General features: G+C 33.0%; 1 protein-coding gene across 3 annotated transcripts; it reads left to right on the forward strand.

Annotated features, from left to right (window-relative positions):
- LOC148616815 (uncharacterized) lies at positions 1-14,713 on the forward strand. 3 transcript variants are annotated; one of them, XM_088583902.1, is made up of 10 exons: positions 1-92; positions 167-236; positions 811-899; positions 1,476-1,547; positions 1,972-2,056; positions 2,328-2,422; positions 9,533-9,601; positions 9,913-10,042; positions 10,837-10,946; positions 13,401-14,713. In XM_088583902.1, exons 1-10 carry the CDS (start codon positions 15-17, stop codon positions 14,604-14,606), a joined length of 2,004 nt encoding a protein of 667 aa, XP_088440028.1. In that variant the 5' UTR covers positions 1-14; the 3' UTR covers positions 14,607-14,713. The 3 variants fall into 3 exon arrangements, with proteins under 3 accessions (XP_088440028.1, XP_088440029.1, XP_088440030.1); XM_088583903.1 differs by having other exon boundaries at positions 9,913-10,027; XM_088583904.1 differs by lacking the exon at positions 10,837-10,946 and having other exon boundaries at positions 9,913-10,027; positions 13,402-14,713.
- Positions 14,714-19,465: the final 4,752 nt, after the last annotated feature.

The raw sequence follows: 19,465 nt of genomic DNA on the forward strand, positions 1-19,465 counted from the left end.
GATATTAGTTGGCAATGTGTATAAGTTTAAAAAAATTACTTTTGATTTATTTGCACACCATTGTGAATACAGTTCATAGACACATCGTTCAGGTATATTTTAACATTGTATTACTAGGATCAATTTTCATTCAAGTATTTACAAATCGCTTATATTTTAATTCTAGAACCTTCACGGAGTGCTTATGACTCGGGTCATGGAATGGATATCAGTCGCAATATGTGTGATGACTATAGGTATGATAATTTTTGTCTAAGTTTCAGTTTTCATTGAAAAGAAACTTGATTGCTTCAATAATTACATCAATGTTTTAACCCATATTTTCATCGTGTTTCAGTTCCATATAGTTTTCAAAGACAAACTGTTGACTAATATTTTATCCCACTTGAGTTCTGTTTTAGTGAAAAAGATACATGTGTATTTAGACAATTACGGGAGGACCAATTGACGTTTGACAATTTTTGCTTATACATGGTTTGTATGTTTTTTTTAATTATACCGGACTTATTGGGGATTGTCTTCATTGTACGTCACAAACATCATACATTTCATATATTTCTGAAGAATCAAAATATATATATTACTAATTCATGAATACCATGTTTTCGAAGATCTTAACAAACTTCAAATATCGTATTTTGTACAATACTACATCTGGTATAATTTAATCAGAAATGTTATATTATTATATGAATTTGACAAAGTCTCTTCCACGGCTTTGTCTATTTAATTATTTACTTATTTATTTATTTTTTGGGGGAGGGGCTATTGTATATACCCTATATTTACATATACCATTACTTACTTTAGGCTTGGCAGAGAGCTTGCAATGTCTAAAGTGTGAAAATGTGATATCGCCACTACTATGTTCTGGTAAAGTGACATGTGACATCAATGAAGTATGTAATTATACAGTAGTCTTCGTTATTTGTATAGTGGATCGGTTATATCCCTTTCGATAAAAACAAAATCATTTTGTTAATAAGAATAGCGTGAAATCCTATATTGCACTCATGAAATAAAGCGTCAAATTCATGACGTCATCGATAAACGGCATTATAAGCTCAAAGGTGTAAGCATTCATTTATATTATAGCATGAATATTAAGGATTTTTTTCCGCGTACTCACCAATTTGTGTAACAATAAAAAAAATCGGAAGAACTTTACCAAATAACTGTACAATCGTCTTACATTATAAAAGTGCCCCTTTATCAAGATGTCGTACAATTGTCAGTACTTAAATCACAAGTTACATCTACTATCAACTGCAATAAATAAATGATTGACAGCAGTTCTTAATATAAAAAATATGTTGAAAATTCTATCTATTATTTCAAAAGTAAAAAGTGCATACTTTGATTGTTTTTTCATCAGTATACACATATGCAATTCGAAACTTTAAAAAAAATATAAGCATAATAAACTGCATCATAAGTACGTCGATCTTTTCCTTGTATTTATTTCTATATTTTAGGCGTGTTTTATAGATAAATTCAAAGGAAACGATGAAGAAGTTGTGTTTAATCTTGGTTGTAGATTGAATTCGGTGAGTTATTTGTTTTAAAATTAACTGACTGTATGCACGGTTTGAAAGTAAAATATATAAAACAAAATCCTATGTTAGGTATAAACTAATCAAGGTATCTTCATGGTATTTATGTTGAAATTCGCCATATTACCTATGAATCTATGAACATATGACGGCAATATAAGTAATGATATATGTAGTTCTTTGTGAATGAAGCAGTTACGACAGATATAATAACTCAGTCATACCTTTCTCTTATCTGTAACAATTTAAGGCTCTTTTTCAGGGTTTTCTCTATCTTTGCCTCTGATCTACATATCTGCTCTGGAAGCACAGAGTAATTTTGATTTTTTAGTTTTTTTTAGTTTAGAAAGTAGACAAAACGCTTTCCCTTATTTATGTAAACAAAATTGAAGAATTTAGAAATATTTATTTTCAACAGAAATGCAACAATCAAGGAGGTGTAGACATTTGTACAGGTTGTTGTTCTTCAGACTTGTGTAACTATAGAGGTTGTGGTGAAACAGGTAAGAATTCCTACCAATACTTAAATGACAATTATCTTCTCCTTTTTCGGTAATTTTTATTTTAAGTTTAACATAGTTATAATTGCTTAAAAAAACATCGAAAGGTGTAAGTTCAATTATACAACCCAAATCTCTTTTCTGTCTCTAGTAAGTCTTGATTCAGCCTATATTGAGAACACAGCTTATATTTACTTTAAATCCCAATACACTGTTCGAGTTGTTAATCTTTTTTTGCAAACACCCTGAAATGCAGTTATTGTTGATGTTTCAGGACGAGCCAATGGCCAAGGGCCTGTGTGTTTGAGTTGTAACCAAATAAGAGACCCAACTAAATGTGATACGATTCAAATTTGTGATCAAGGAGAGGTATAGCATATACATTTTGATGATTTCAATGTTCAATATATCATTCAAGGGCAGTGCAAAATAAATAATTTGTCATAGGTTTGCTGTATTTACTTAATCAAAAGACGTAAGGAATTCCTGATGCCGACTCAAAGATACTTTCTTCTAGAATAAAGCATTTAAACAAGACTTAAATGCAATCCGTGATTTGCATAGTAACGCCTCTCCGTATATAGAAAAAGGAATAACGTATATTTACTTTTGATAAAGTAACGAATAACTTTAAGAAACAGTTTGATTTGTAATAAGCTTTCTCATTGGTTGGTTCTTATTTTAACAATTTCTAATTGGATGTGATATATAAATAATAGAAGTGAATGGTTTGGTTCTTTACACTTTTGAAGTTACCTCGTCCGCCGTCTAGGATTCAAATTATTCCAAATTTAAAAAAAAAAACGTTCTGAATAAAAAAAAAACAATTCATAATTTGGCATAAGGTCATAATGTATTGATTTATGATTAATAGTTTACAAAATAATCTGGTTAAAATAAGAAACATTTCTTATGAGAATTACACTAAGTAGTACACACTTTTAAGTAGCAGTCCACCTAAGAATCATGCAGTGGGTGACTTATCGATGTCAGACATTTGAACCAAATTGACTTGCAATATGTAGGATTTAATGGAAAAACACGAATTAATATAAAAAATGAAAAATGTTTTCATCGTAACCATAGCAACGATCATTCCTTAGCCACCACCACTTTTGGGCCTAAAAAACACAAAAAAAACATCACAATTTGAATGTATTTTTATATCTAATGGTGGAAATTTGTCAAACTACATAATTATATTAATGAAGTATGTCTTAGGAAAAACAATTTACAATAAAGTACAAAGCAATCTGACTGGTTTAGATCTGGTTACCATAGCAACCAAAATTCTTATTTTTTGACAATTTGAAATGTACGAAATTGGTTATGTTCAGACCCGTTTTGCTAACAAGAGCAAGAAGATATTAATTAAATGTATGCATGGATGTGTAGTAGGTGCTCTCCTATGAAACATATCAAAAATAAAAATATGTAGCATATCTTTGTTTTTTGCTCATCTGGACCCAAAATCACCTCCTTGTAAGGACTTTTCTTCTTCTAAACATTTTTCATACAAACTTTGTCCAGACCATAACTTTTTTGTCTTAAGACCTAGACTTCTAATATTTGGTATGTTGGTATATCCTCTCAGGGTAAATTGTTACATACCAAAGTGGGAGACTTTTTGATCTTGACCTTTAACCTAAAGGTCAAATAACATATAAAATTTGGCAAAATACGATACAAAATTTTGTCTGGGCTAAAGTTGTTTTGTCTTTGCACTTAGACATCTGATATTTGGTATGGGATTATAAAACCTGAAGGGCAGGCATCACATACTTGGGTGGTTGACATTTGAAATTGACTTTAGACCTCATGATCAAATAACATACCAAAGTTTAACGCCATTCATACAAAATTTATCCATACCATAATGCTTTTCGTCTTTTGACCTAGACTTCTAATATTTAGTTGGTATATGTTGGTATATCCTCTCAAGGTGGAGTGTTGTGTACCAGAATAGATGAAATTGTATCTGAATTTAACCTGTCAACCTCATGGTCAAATAAGGTACACATTTTGGCAAAATACCACCCGAAGTTTTGCCTGTGCCATAACTTTTTTGCCTTTTAACTAAGATATCCGAAATTTGGTATGTGGGTATTTCACGGCATGGTTGTTTGTCATGTACCAAGGGGTGTGACTTTTGAACGTGACCTTTGATCTTACGGTCAAATGACATACACATTTTTTGCTTAAGTTAATGACTGATTTCATGCAATAGTGAGGTCTTTAATATTGAAACGAATGGACGTTTTAAGTAGGTCAATGAGTGCCAAGGCTACATCAGTTTTCAAAGACCCCGATGTAGCAAACACATTGTCTACTAAACATGACAAATATGTTGTCGTACAAGCAGGCAAAGCCCAAAACAACATTGTTTTTTGTCTGCAAAACGTTTTATATCCAATGTTTATAATCAGAGGTAGACGTAGAAAAAAATAGCAGTGATAAGACATACACTGCTACCACTCTCTCCAAAGAAGAGATTGTGGAAAACCTTAAATCTGTGCAATCCTCTTTTGGTCTCTCTACCAAGGACGATGATTGTGATTTACCGTCTATGTACAGCATTCCTAAACTTCACAAGAATGCATACAAACAACGTTTCATAGCTGGATCTGCAAAATGTACCACCAAACCTCTTTCAAAACTTTTAACTTCTATACTCACAACTGTCAAAGAGGGTCAACAGTCCTACCACAACACTTGTTACTCCCGTAGTGGTATTAATTCAATATGGATCCTGAAAAATTCGAAAGATCTTTTGGAGACAATCAGTTCAAGACTGTCATCTGAATATGATAGCATTAAAACCTATGATTTTCCAACACTGTATACTTTTATTCCCAACACTCAGTTAAAATCCCGACTTAAAAACATTATACATCGTTGTTTTTCCAAAAAAGATGGTACACCTAGATACAAATATATAGTTCTTGGTAGAGATTCCTCATACTTAGTAAGAAACAATTCCAAATCATCTTCCGAATATACAGAGGAAGATGTTTACAAAATGCAGGAAATTTTAATTGACAACATACTTGTCCAGTGTGGTGGGAACAAATTGTGCTCCTTTACTTGCTGACCTATTCCGTCACTCTTATGAGGCTGACTTTATAGCTGATCTGATCAGAAAAAAAGAATAACGTTTGGCTAGATCCTTCAATCTCAGTTTCCGCTATATAGATGACGTATTATCTTTAAACAATCCTAATTTCGGGGATTTGATACATCGCATCTACCCAAAAGAACTTGAGATAAAGGATACTACAGACACTGTGAAGTCAGCCTCATATCTTGACCTACCCTTAGAAATCGATGATAAAGGAAAACTATTGACCACATTTTACGACAAACATGATGACTTTTCATTCAGAATTGACAACTTTCCTTTCATCTGTGGCAACATCCCTTCGGCTCCTGCGTATTGAGTGTTCATATCACAACTCATACGTTATGCCAGAGCTTGCCGAAACTACGCAGACTTTTTGTATCGCGCTAGAACTCTAACAAATAGGCTTCTGGAACAGGGTTATGTTGCTACAAGATTGAAGTCATCACTACAGTTTTATGGTCGTTATCATGAACTCGTGGATCGTTATGATGTATCCATCAGCACCATGGAAACTGATTTATTCAACGGGTCATAGTTTTCCTTCCCTCGTTTGTCTACCCCGGACTTGACTTTTTATGAGAAACTCGGCGGATGTTTCTAAAAAGCACCCTACAGGTGCTCATTTACTTTTGTTACTTTGTATGTATTTTTTTAGTTACTTTATGTTGTTTGTTGTGTATGTCTGTTTTCCATGTCTGGTCTTTGTCCCTGGATTACATACTTTTGATTATCGCTTTAACCTTGGTTCCTTGATTACTCTTTCACCTCACAGTATGTGGTAAAGAATCACTTGCCCTTTATCACCTGATTGTGCGTAACTCCAGTAGCAGTACTAATCTTTTACATCTGTTATGGAGTATGTGTTCTCTTAGTTTCAAAGGAGAAGAACTCTGAGCTTAAATAATTATACCCCACGCAATGCAGCTGCGCAGGGTATAATGTGTTTTTCCCGTCCGTCTGACCGTCAGTCCATCTTAAGTTTTCCGGACTTTTATTAAACACTTGCAGGTATTGACATATTTTTTTGGTTAATAAGTTCACCATGATAAGTTAAAGGTCAAGATTACTTTTCGATAGTTTTACCGAATTTACAGGCTTTTTAATTATCAAAATTTACAGAAATAACCGTTTTCCTGACATTTTTTTCTGAATATTTGCAGATATTGACATGATTTTTATTATAAATTAACCGTGATAAGTTACAATACAAGTTCGTGTTTGGTTTCACTCCGATGAGTTTACCGAAATTACGGGCCTTGAACTTTGCAAAATTTACAGAAATTATCGTTTTAAGGACTTCCTAAATGCTTGCAGATAATGACATGATAAGTTCACAATAATATGTTACAGGTCAAGTTTACATTTTGTTCCAATAGATGATATTTAATTTAGATTGACGTTTTAAACTAACATTCTGAGTAACAGAATTTAGTTAAAAGAGGTTGGTTTTCTCGTCATATATTTAAGCTCATCTGGGACGAAGGTCAGTGTGAGCTATTGACATCACTTTGTGTTCGTTGTAGTTGTCTGTTGTCATAGTTGACTTTTTCAAAAATCTGTTTTAAAATTTTTATTTTGTTGCAATCTTTTCTAATGCCTATAAAAATTATTTTCAAAAATCTTTTTTAAATTTCATTTTTGTTGCAATCTTTTCTTTACCTGATTTTACGCTCTAATTCCTTTTTTATCTAGGTCCTTCTAAATGTATTTCTCTTATAAATCGACCTACATGTTTATGTCTGTGTTCCAGCATAGTTGAATATAGGGAAAAAACATATAAAGGAATATGCTAAAGAAGACAAAACACTTATTTGTTTTTGTAAAAACATCATGATTTAATACTTTTGGTATCATACCTCATGAAATATAAAAGGCAGAATTATATAACTGAAGTCATATACGGATACATTAGGATATTGAATCAGCATTCAAACGAAGTCTGCAACCTATATTTTACATTTCATTGACTGTATTAAAGTTTACTTCTGATCTCATGTATGGACAATAATAAGTAGAAAAGTCATGTAAGCTTGTTGACTATGAATTAAAGTAGTTTGCATTTTACAATTATGCAATTTATTCTTAAATGCCACGACAAGGTGAAATGTATAATTTTAGGTTACCCATGTTTAGTTCTCACATAGTTTCTAGACAGCTACAGGTAATAGATGTAGGGTAACAGGCCAGTAAACAAACATTTGTTATTTTTAGCTTTCCTTGCCAAAGGCCAAGTAAGCTTATGCCATCACTTGGCGTCCCTCCTCATCGACAAATTTTGAAATTCTCCTCATCTAGATAATTTTGTTCAAAATGACTGTTGGGATTTATGATCCGTGAGTAAAACATAGTCGCCGTTACTAGAAATAGAACATAGGTGTCTAAAGGCATTCTTTTAGAAATAACTCTAAAAACCGTTGCCTTTAGCGTAATTCTGGCAGGAGATAATATTGTACAGGATTAAGAGGAGACATATGCCGAAATTCTGCAAACGATATTTACAACTGATGTAGGAGTTATGACCCCTATAAAAGTTCTTTTGCCAGTCCTCGTATGTGCAACTTTGAAAATATTCTCCTCAAAAACAATTGTTCTGTATGGTTATTCACACAAAATAAATGTTGGGATTCTTGATCCATAACAAAAACATAACCCCTGTTACTAAAAATAGAACATAGGGGTCAGAAGGCAATTTTTTGCAAACAACTCAAAGGTTGTTGCCCTTTTTTGGAGGGTTATATAGTTCAGCATCGTAAGATTGACCAATACCGACATTTTCGAAACGATTCGTCTACTAATGTAGGAGTTATGGCTCCTGAAACAATTCTTAATTGTTCCACATGTACATGTGCAATTTTGAAAATCTTCTCTTAAACCATTTAAGATCAGTTAACGGGAATAAAGCATATTAATTTTTTATTGTATTGTGCCCGAAATGACTTGTGTTTTTTAATCCATTAAAAATGTATATGGCTGCCTATACTAAAAATGGAACATAGGGGTCAGAAGAGTTTCTTTACAAATAATTCAAAAACTGTTGCCTTCATCAAAATTCTGGTTCAGGTCATAAAAATGCTATTTAAAGCATTCCCTGCATTTGACTATTCAGTTAATTTTAACTTAGCCTGTCTCATTGCAATTGTTTTCTAATAAGCAGATGGTAAACCAGGTGAACGATTCAGGCTCTCTTAGCCTCTAGTTAACCATTTATAATGTTTCTATAATATATTACAAAATTTTATGTTGATTTTCCATTTGTTCTTATCTAAATTTCTGGCACAAAATTCCATGGTGAGTATGTCACAGTATTGTGACATTATGTTAAAACAACAAAATTATAAAACATTTTGAAATATTCTGAAAACAAGAACCTACATGTTCATGCTTACAAGAAAATCATGGGAACTAAGATTCTAGCGGAAATCGAAAGAATGTAATCCTAGTACATTTTGATAAGAAGATGTGCATGTCAGTAAAACAGGAGTTAAAAATGGAAATAGGATATAATGTCAAGAGTTGATCAACAAAATCAAGAACTATTATTCTTGGGTCTGATTGAATTCTCTCAAAATACAGAAATTAATAAAAACAATTTAGTATCAGTCATATGACATCTGTCCTCATTAACAATCATCAAGTCAAAAGTTGATATGTTATTTGACCATGAAGTCAAAGGTCAAGTTCAAATGTCAACCAAGCTAGTACGAGGCGCCTCGCCTTGAGAAAACATAACCCCATACAAATATCAGATGTCTAAGTAAAAAGACAAAAGAAAATTATAGCCCGGACAAAATTTTGTATGATATTCGGCCAAAATTGTGTATGTCATTTGACCTTGGTGTCAATGACCAAGGTCAAAAGTCACCAAATCTAGAACATTACACTCTAACTTGATGTGATTTAATTAAATGTCAAACAGATCAGATATCTAAGTAAAAAAACAAAAAGTAATGGCACAGACAAAGTTGTGTGTCATATTTTGCCAAAATTTATATGTTATTTGACCTTGAGGTTAAAGGTCAAGGTCAAAGGTCACCCACTCTGGTGCGTGACACTCTTCCCCGAGAGGATATACCAACATACCAAGTATTAGAAGTCTAGGTCAAAAGACAAAAAAGTTATGGTTTGGACAAAGTTTGTATGAAAAGCGTTAAGAAGAAGAAAAGTCTTTATGGGGATGATTTAAGGTCCAAATGAGCAAAAAACAAAGATATGCTATCTGACATCAATAAATCTCTTTCAGTGAAAATTGCATGATTTTTAGGCGGACTGCCACTTAATACGAAGGTCGTGTATTCATCCAACAAGTCACTTAACATAGTGATATTATATACTTATCTAAAAATTGTTATCTTTGCAAGAAATGTCATATTGAAGAGAAAAACCAGTTTGGACTGCATTTTTACAGCATTGCTTGCATGTCTGAACATGTAAGTTTCTTTATATTTTGTATATCCTAATGCGGTATTGTTGTGTCATTAACTTAATTATTTTGAATTTACCGACATTTTCTTAGTTTCAATTTACGTAATAATTCGAAAATCAGAATTTGTTTAAGGAATAGTTAGGAAGAAAACAATAAAACAATATCGACAAATGAAGCAGATTTGTCATAATTTTCAACGTTAACGTCTGCCAGCGTTGTATCAGCATTTAATTTTCACAAGAGTCAGATAGTTGCATTTAGCAGTGTCAACATTTATACCTTGTTCATTTTGAATTCCTCATAAATATTTATTAGCAATGCCGGCACTTCTTATCGCCGACGGATATATTTGGCAGACGGTCTGCCGTCGAAAGATCAAGTCAAGTCACGTGTGCTGCATGTTGCGATGGTAACCTATGCAACAGTGAATGTAAGTTACGTTTAAGTATTTATCTATTTACATCAGCACATAAATACCAATTTGCCGGTTTTTTTTCAAATTATGTTATGTTATTTTAATATATTATCTGTGGTCAATTTAAGGTGTTAGGTATCATTAAAACATTAAAACTTACAATGTGGAATATTTATTTTGTATTTGATGGATAATTATAATTTTTCATTGGGTATAACAAGAATTATTGTTGTTCTTGAGATTTTCCTAAGCAAAAACTTCAACAATAAAGAAATAAACTTGACAAATGTGTTATGTTACGGTAGTAGGCATTAACTTCAATGCACCCCCTATTCGAACATGACCTACAGTATATCGTGTGCAGATAATGTGGAAGTTGGGTTCATGAGCGTTGGTGGTATTGACACCAAAGTGCGGTGAACAAATTAAAGAGCGGATCCAAATGGACAAATGTATGAACTGTTTATATCGATAAAATACACATATACAACCTGACACCTTCCTAAAGTATAACATGAAAGGTGAAATAACTTCTGTTATTCTGTCTATAAAGAAATTGATTAACCGTATTTAATCAAAAAGTTATTTTGTCCTATCATATTACATGAATTTATCTATTTTTATTTTATTTTTTATATTTATATTTGGAGCAAAATAGCTGCATGAAAATAAAGTGTTTCTATCAACCGCATGCTCTTGACAATGTGAATTATTGTTTGAGCGTATGCCATCTACGGTTGGGTTATAAGTAGGATTTGTTCATTTCTCTATTAATTGAATATTTACCGGTCCACCTTTCTATCTATACGTACTAACTACTCTAGGTCCGACTACTGATAGTACTACTACAAGACAAATAAGATCAACAGCTACTGCAACAACAACGAGTGCGCAAACAACAACTGTATTAATGACAACACCAATTCCCAATGGGGTTACATTATTATCATTATTTCGCTTGCATATATCATAACTGAATTTCTCGTGGCGTTTCTGGCAAAATCTGGTCAAAACGCACGTGGATTATCCATGACCTATCATACAACAGCAGGGAATAAGACTAAAGTACTCTTGAACATGTAGTGTATTTTTTTTATATTTTAAGTGAAATGTGCCAGGTGATCCTGCAGTTTGATTGGTTAGCTTGACCCGTTGATATGTATTGTTTATTAAATTAAAATGAAGTTAACACAGGCATATAACCAGATCAATACCTTTTATAACAAAAACATGAGAAATTCAAGAACAAATATCATGTTTTAATTCATTTCATATAATAATTTAAAAAGAGGCTCTTTCTTGGTCTTTTTTAAACCATACTGACAGTGTTCAATACAAACGTTTACAAAAATGTTGACTTAAATAACAAAAAGAACCTAACTGATCTCTCGCTCGTGGTCCTGTGCACAATACTCATATAGCTTGAACGAGATTTTTCTGAATAAAACCCTTTGACATATTTACGCATATCTTACAACAATTAGTAAAACAAGTTATTTAAAATAGGTATTTTCCATGACTGAACATTTATATGGCTAAAGTAAGTAATAATGGTGGAAGAAAGATCTTTATACTCCGAAACACGCTTAGGACTATTGAAGTCTTCAAAGGCGATTATTACTGATCGAGGACTTACATGTACAATGTGTATTATGTAAAAAATCAAAAACACGCACACACATTTTTTCAACGATTTATCAACCCATCGTTTCTATTTTTGAGTAATCATGTAAATGACGTTTAATTAACACTATATTTTCTAAATGATCAGTTCAAAATTAAAACGGCAAAATATCTTTAGTTCAAACAGATAGTTAAACATTGAGGCTGCCATTCGTACATTTTCAGCAGTTTTGGTTCACCTTTGATGATGAATCATGACTTATTTTTAGAATGGACCTGTCCAAAAAGCTATGAACAATCGTTAACACTGTAATGAAATGCTTTGAATAGAAATGCATAGTACGTTGCTATATACATCAAACAAATGTAGTCATTATGTAATCAACTGTTGTCAATTTCATAAAAAAATCGGAAGTCTAAAATTGTGTTTCAGGTTAGTTAAAACATGTTTTATTATTATTCAAAGCTCTTTAAACCACAGTCAAAGTTAAAACGTATAAAAGAGTAATCAAGGGAACCAAAGTTCTAGCGGTAATCACAAGAATGTACTCCAGGACAGGGACAAAGACCAGACATGGAAAACAGACATGTACAACAAAAACATAAAGTAACTAAAATAATACATATAAAGTAACAAAAGCAAATGTGCAACTCGCACTCCACTAAAAACTGGGAGCATGATCCTGGTGCACCAGTACGGTAAGCGTCCTCTGCTTTTCTAGAAACACCCGCCGAGCTGCTCATAAAAATTCAAGTCCGGGGTAGACGAAAGAGAAAGGAAAACTATGACACGTTGAACAAGTCAGTTTTCATGGTGCAGATGGATACACCGTAACCATCCACGAGTTCAGGATGACGACCATAAAACTTCTGCAGTGATGACTTAAATCTTTTAGCAACATAACCCTGTTTCAGAAGTTACAAATACAAAGATACAAATAGTCTGCGTAGTTTCGACAAGCTCTGGCATAATGTATAAGTTGTAATATGAACACTTCATACGCAGGTGCTAAAGGGTTTGTCTCCAGAAGATCTTTCGAGTTTTTCAAAATCCACATTGATTTAATACCACTTTAAGAGTAACAAGTGTTGTGGTAGGACTGCATACCTTCTTTTATATCTGTGAGTATAGAAGTTAGGTTTTGAAAGAGGCTTGGTGATACATTTTGCAGATCCAGATATGTAACTTTGTTTGTATGGATTCTTGTGGAGTTTAGGAAACCAGTTCATTGACGGTCAATCACAATGATCGTCTTTGGTGGAGAGACCAAAAGAGGATAGCAATTACATGACCAACAAAATGAAAAAAAACTAGTCATATTAGAATCGAAATAAATCACGGAAACTTCATTTAATCATTGTTTTACCACGGACCCGCCATTAATGTCGCATTGTTTTCCCCGAGCAAAGTCCAGTCCGTGGTAAATGGTGTTTCCGTAATTTTTAAAATATCAAACGTGTATACTAAAAATCAAACAAAGTTGTTATGACGTTACTACACTTATTTTCTTGAAGACGTCATAACTTACGACTTATACATATATTATAACATTTAGAGTGAGTTATGTTCATTATCTATTGTAGAACAAATCATATATGTATCAAATTTAACATTTATTTTATATCCTTTTGTAATTCTTGAAAAATACAATGCATCACCTTTATGGCACAATACAATCAGCTTTTCCAAGGGTTAAATCGTATTGGATGTTATAAAGGAACATATCTTTATTTGTTTCATAATAATGCTTAAATTTTGGTTCCAGATCATATGGGAAATGAGTTTTATCTCATGACATTCAAGGACTATTCTGGAGCAGATAGCGTAGAACTGATCATCACCACAGAGGACACATCAAACGTCAAGATTGAAAGTCCATATCCAGGGGTTAACAGAACTGTTCTAGTCACTAATAGTGTAGGACATGTTAGACTACCACCAGCTATTGACAATATAAGCTCATCTGGCAAATACTGCAGAGGAATTTACATCTCATCTGATAGACCAATATCAGTAGCTGTAGTCACCCTTTTTATCTGTTGTGTAGCAAATGGGTTAAATGTTATTCCTGTAAAATTTATGAGTCGAGAGTACTCGATAGCTACAACTAACATAGGTCACGACTCTTCATTTTCGGTTCTTGCCACTCATGATAAAACATTCGTAACGGTTTCGTCTGATTCAGCCTCATTCAATTTAATGGGACAGACGGTCTCTCCATCAAGAAATGTAAACTTCACTTTAGACAAGTTACAGTACTACTTTTATGTAGGATCATCGCTTGATCTGTCAGGTGTGAGGATATCTGCTGACAGAAATGTAGCTGCTTTCTCTGGAACAATGAAGTTGAAGTCTCCTCATGACCAGGATGCAATTGTGGCGAACATGCCTCCAATTGAAAGATGGGGGAGAAATGTCATAATTCCTTTGATACAAGGTTATAAACTGACGTTAAAGATTCTGTCTTCAACTACAGTCAATAGTGTCAATATTGCAGGGAAGAATGGCTATTCGACAACGGTAACATCATTTCCATCGTCCTTATATTTAAGCGTTCAACCTTACGTGGTGACCGCAGAACGTCCAATTTTGGCAACGGTTATAACAGATAAATATAATTACTCTATAAATCCGTATATGGTAGTTGTTCCGGCTGTCACTCAGTATTCAAATAACTACATAATTTCAATTCCTGCCTTCTCAACACAGTATGATAGCCGTCACTACATAGCAGTTGCTATTCAGGAAGCCTATTTCGATGGTCTTTTGTTAAACAAGAAGCCGTTAAATACAATTGCCGAGAACAAAATAGCACTGAAAGGTCAGCAATACAAAATTGCAGTGGTGAATTTCAGCGGAGTCGATGCACACACATTAGAACATATCTATCCTAATACCTTATTTTGTGCTATTGTGTATGGCAATATACGTCACTCTGGTTACGGTTATCCAGCCGGTCTAAGGTTGTGACAAAACCGAGACGAAGTTATATATAGAACGGACTAAAGATTAAAAAAAAACGAGTCGAAATAAGGACTGCGTGATTTTTGTTTTAAATAAAAGTTACGTTTATGGGATGTATCGAGTTTTAATTCAATTGTTTTCGTTTTACGCCTCATTTATATAGATATTAATACCGTAAGGGTTGCTTGATTTCAACAAATAATTTTGGGTTAAAAACTAAATGTACAGAAGCACTATTCACTGAAGTGGTCAGAATTTTATGTGCAGTTTAATCAGAAATATATATGTTTTTTTTTAATTGTTAATTGCTAGATGAACACAAGTTTTGCAAATGACTCCGCTCCAGGTTCAAGAGCTTGAGATCGAAGCATCTGGCGTAACATCGAGGTAGTTGAGCTTCTTAAAAATGTTTTCTCCATTGCTATCACCTAGAATTACACCTAACCCAGCATGAGGACATCGCAAGTTTAGTAATTGTTCTAACTTACTTTTATATTTTCACTGCTACAGAATCTTTTAGTATTGATATTTGTACTCTACAAATGACTTCCTTTATTTAAGATATTTTGGCTTAAAGCTCAACAAGAAGTCGAGAAATCAAAGGTATCGAGATATTGGGAATTTTTAAGGGAGATAATCATAGCGTAATTTATTATAATTAATCAGTTAAAAGCTGCCATCTTTCGTTTATAGGCAATATAAACAGCTGATGCGGCAGATAATTTTTAGTACTACATGCAAAATTAAGAGTAATGGCTAGTCGTTTCTTTGTTTTGTTTTGTTTTTTTTGTTTTGTTTTTTTTGTTTTGTTTTTTTTTTTTTTGTATGCTTTGTTTCAAAGTATATGTTCGTGCTAACGCATAATGACTATCATGTTTTAGCTATGCATGACCATTCCAGTACAAATATTCTATTTAATATTCTATTTCATGCTAATCAAACCACGTTCCTCTATTCTTCTATCACTTTAAATGACTATATTTGACTACAACGATGACGAACAACACTGTACTACATCAAATGTGGAATTAAAAATTGCAAAATTTGCAACATTCTAATTCCAATTCTCTTTCTTCACTAGAATCCTTACGAATGAAACCTTTCACACAAGAAATCATGATGACATAAGTTGCTAATCGACCAACTTAATCTACGGGTTCTAATGTGACTTATGCCGTCTAGTATATGTCGGTTAAACACAAGAACGATTAAACAAACGAATGTGCAGTCAATCAACAAAGTCCCGACGTTTATAAACATTTGAATCAACAGGATCATTAAATCCTCTATTTTTGAAAGTATACGAACAGGCCTGTGAAAGCGATCGTAGGGAAAGAGAGGAATACTGGACACGCAGAATAGATACTGCAATATCTTACGGGTGCAATGACAACATCAAAAGTGTAGGTAACCTTTGAAGACTATATAACAATAACGGTATTGTTAAGATTTTTTTATTACAAGAATCCAAGATAGATAAGCCTTCATGGCCACCACCACTACACATCACCTAAGATGAATACTGTCTCCATAGATGGTCTTCTCCCTTTCATAAAAAAAAACATCGGTTTTCATTACATTCGAGCTTAACTCTATTCTATACCTCTCACTTTACTACACTCCCTTTATAAAACAAGTCTTGAAACTCCAGTTTCTAAACCTATCTCATCATTACACAGACATGTCTGTGGCAATCATTTCTTTAAAGGACAAGATGGAGAAAAACAAACACGTCCTCCAATACCATTCGTCAACAAAGGTATAGATGCAATTAATTTGGTTAATATCCTACATCACAAAAACGTAACGAACGATATACCGCCGTGTAGTTTAAAAACAAATCAATACCGATTTTTTCATATTCCTCTACTTCACCTTTTGCATCCAATTTTTTTTCAATTATAAAGAAAAGCTATTACAAGACCTTGATAATGGGGGGGTCAAGGTTATACTGCCTGATTGTTATTACAAAAACTTCCCATTCAAATATGATTCTTCCAGTTATGACATTACGGGAGATTTAAACATAGAAAATGAATCTCTCCGTAAGGTCCTTTCTAAAGGTAGCAAGCACCGTGAATCACGCTCCATAAATTGAAATTATAACTTGAAAGTTGCTTATGTATTCTGTGGATTTCTATGCAAAAGATGGATGAAATCAGGACAAGAAGCTGTGAGGTCTTTAATTTTGAAACGTATGAAATTTTTAATAGGTCAATGAGGGTCAATGCTACATCAATTTTCAAAGACCCAGGTGTAGCCAAAACATTGTCTATCAGAATACAATAGCATTAAATCCGTATACTCAGTAAAAATCCAGAATCAAAAACATTACACAATGTTGTTACTCAAGAAAAGACGGTATACACACATATACCGATACGTAGTATTTGGCAGAGACTCCTCATACTTCGTGAAAAACGATTTCAAATTATCATCCAATTATAACGAAAAAGACGTTTTCAGAATGCTGGCATTTTTTTTTTATCTACAACATTTTTGTTCACTGTAGTGGACGCGTTTTTTAACAAATGGTGGGCATTCGAATGAGAACATATTGTGCGCCTCTATACACACTGGCTTATTCTTTCACTCTTATTGTCATCATCATGAACTCGTGCATCGTTACGGTGTATTCATCTTTATCATGAAAAAAACCTATTTGTTCAACGTGACATAATTTCCCTTCCTCTTTCGTCTACCTTGGACTTCTAGAAAAGATGAGGACGCTTAACCTACAGGTGCACTTGGTCAATGCATCAAGTTCTTAGCGGAGTCCAAGTTTCTCATTTACTTTCATTATTTGGTATGTAATATTTTGGTGATTTGATGTTACTTTCTTGTGCGTCTGTTTTCCGTGTGTAGTCTTTGTCTCTGGATTACATTCTTTTGATTTCCACTTGAATCTTGATTCCCATAATAACTCTGGCTTTATGATATGCATCCCTGTGTTTGTTTTCAATTGTCGGTTAAATTATAGGATATGAAAGACTTTGGGTCGGTTCACGATGAATAAACCGGTCCAAAGTCGTTTATATTCAATAATCTTATATTTTAACCCAAAAACACTAGACAACAAAAACAAAACAAGATTTTTTAAAGCAGATCAAAACTGTTAACGTGATCAATCAATAGAGCCATTTGTAATTCACATGTACATGCACGTTTTTAATGTATGGTGATACCATCGAAGTAGTTCCATAGTCAGGGGGTTGTAGCTAGACTTTCAATTTAAGTTATACGAAATGGACAATGTTGCTCGATCGCGCTGGACTATTCAGAAATTCATAGAAATAAGAATACTGATATATAGTAAACGGCTGTAAAAAGTATATGATTGAGTACTGTTGAAAAACGCCTTTTTAAGTAAAAAAAAAAGAATAAGAAATCAAAAATTAAAATAATGCTCAGCACTATATACCAGTATTGTGGATGACACAATATCTAACACGTGACAAAATATGCTATTAAAGTAAGAAAAGAATTACAATTAAAGCATAAAATATCATATCTATAACCTAAAATTACGACACATTAAAAATGCGCCAAGAAAATCAGTTAAATTGAAAGTGAAAGGACAGTATCCTTCCCAAATGGGTGAATTAGAGTAAAGATGATGGTTTAAAGTATCTAAAAAGGTTATGGTGGTTACAGTATCTAACGCATATTTTCACAAAAAAAGGTAAATAGCGAATTTCAGAGTCGTCATTTTTGCACATTTTACCCTTTTGTTTTGATAGTTTCCATGCAGTTGTTGGTGTTTTAATTATTTTATTTATATACTTTTTTTTTGTATTTTATAGTTCCCATAACTGGATTGGATTGGTGTTCTTCTATGTAGTGAGTGCACAAAATCTGACTCGAAATTGAAAGGAATTTATGGATGACTTTGGTCAGAGTCCGCTCTTTATCGGAGCCCAGACTCAGATTTTCTTCACATAATTCAGTCCCAGGAATATTATCAAGGAAACATTGAAGGTAACTGAGGGTGGCATACAGCTCATTCAAGTAAAAAATATGTAGTTTTCTTGTGGTGAATTATGTTTTAATTAAGCACAAAAAAATAACACAAGTAAAAAAGCCTGGGTGTAAAAGTTTGGTTTAGACTACCCACTAACGATTAATCGCCAGCTATTTAAAGAAATAACTAAAGACTATTACAGACTTGTTAGTGACAATATTTTTTCTTTATATGTAATATGATTGGTATAATTAGTTATTTCAAAATGTCTTAGTAACTAAAATTTTACGTTAAATAACTATTTTATTTATAAGTAACGAGAACTCTGTCATTCGTGCTTTACGGTCTCAAGAATGTTTATTTCTTTTTAATGTATTCGATTGTCTAATTGCTAGCTATTTGATTCCTTCGACATCGTTATTTACATGTTGATTATGACAAAAAATCAAGACTCGTTCTTATGAAGAAACCATTTGATTTTTATCATCTATTCCTGGTGCAGAATCTATGAGATGTAGGATGGCTATTAAGACATCTTACAAATTAATTGCTTTATTGACCAAACATGTCAAGGTACAAGTTTATCTCTTTAACAACATGACAAGCAGTCATGTTTCTTTCCTTATAATCTTCAATTCAAACATGTAAAGTGAAGATCAAAATTCGTACTTAAACAATATGAGAAATTTAATCAAGGAAAAGGTCACCGCAGTGGACAAATATTTCATTTCCGGTCAAATGCCGTTCGGAATCCTCTATGGCCTTTCTCGTATTAGTTGTCCTAAATGTCTACATTTTCTTGATTCCGAAGAGAAAAAGTCGTGTTAAGAAATATAAACTCATCAATCAAACATTAGAAAAATTACTGCCTATTTTCTTTCACTGCTTTCAAACTATCTAAGTA

This window comes from Perna viridis, chromosome 5, assembly GCF_037379345.1.
Source record: "Perna viridis isolate PV_CMFRI_1.1 ecotype Kerala chromosome 5, ASM3737934v1, whole genome shotgun sequence".
Classification (NCBI taxonomy): domain Eukaryota; kingdom Metazoa; phylum Mollusca; class Bivalvia; order Mytilida; family Mytilidae; genus Perna; species Perna viridis.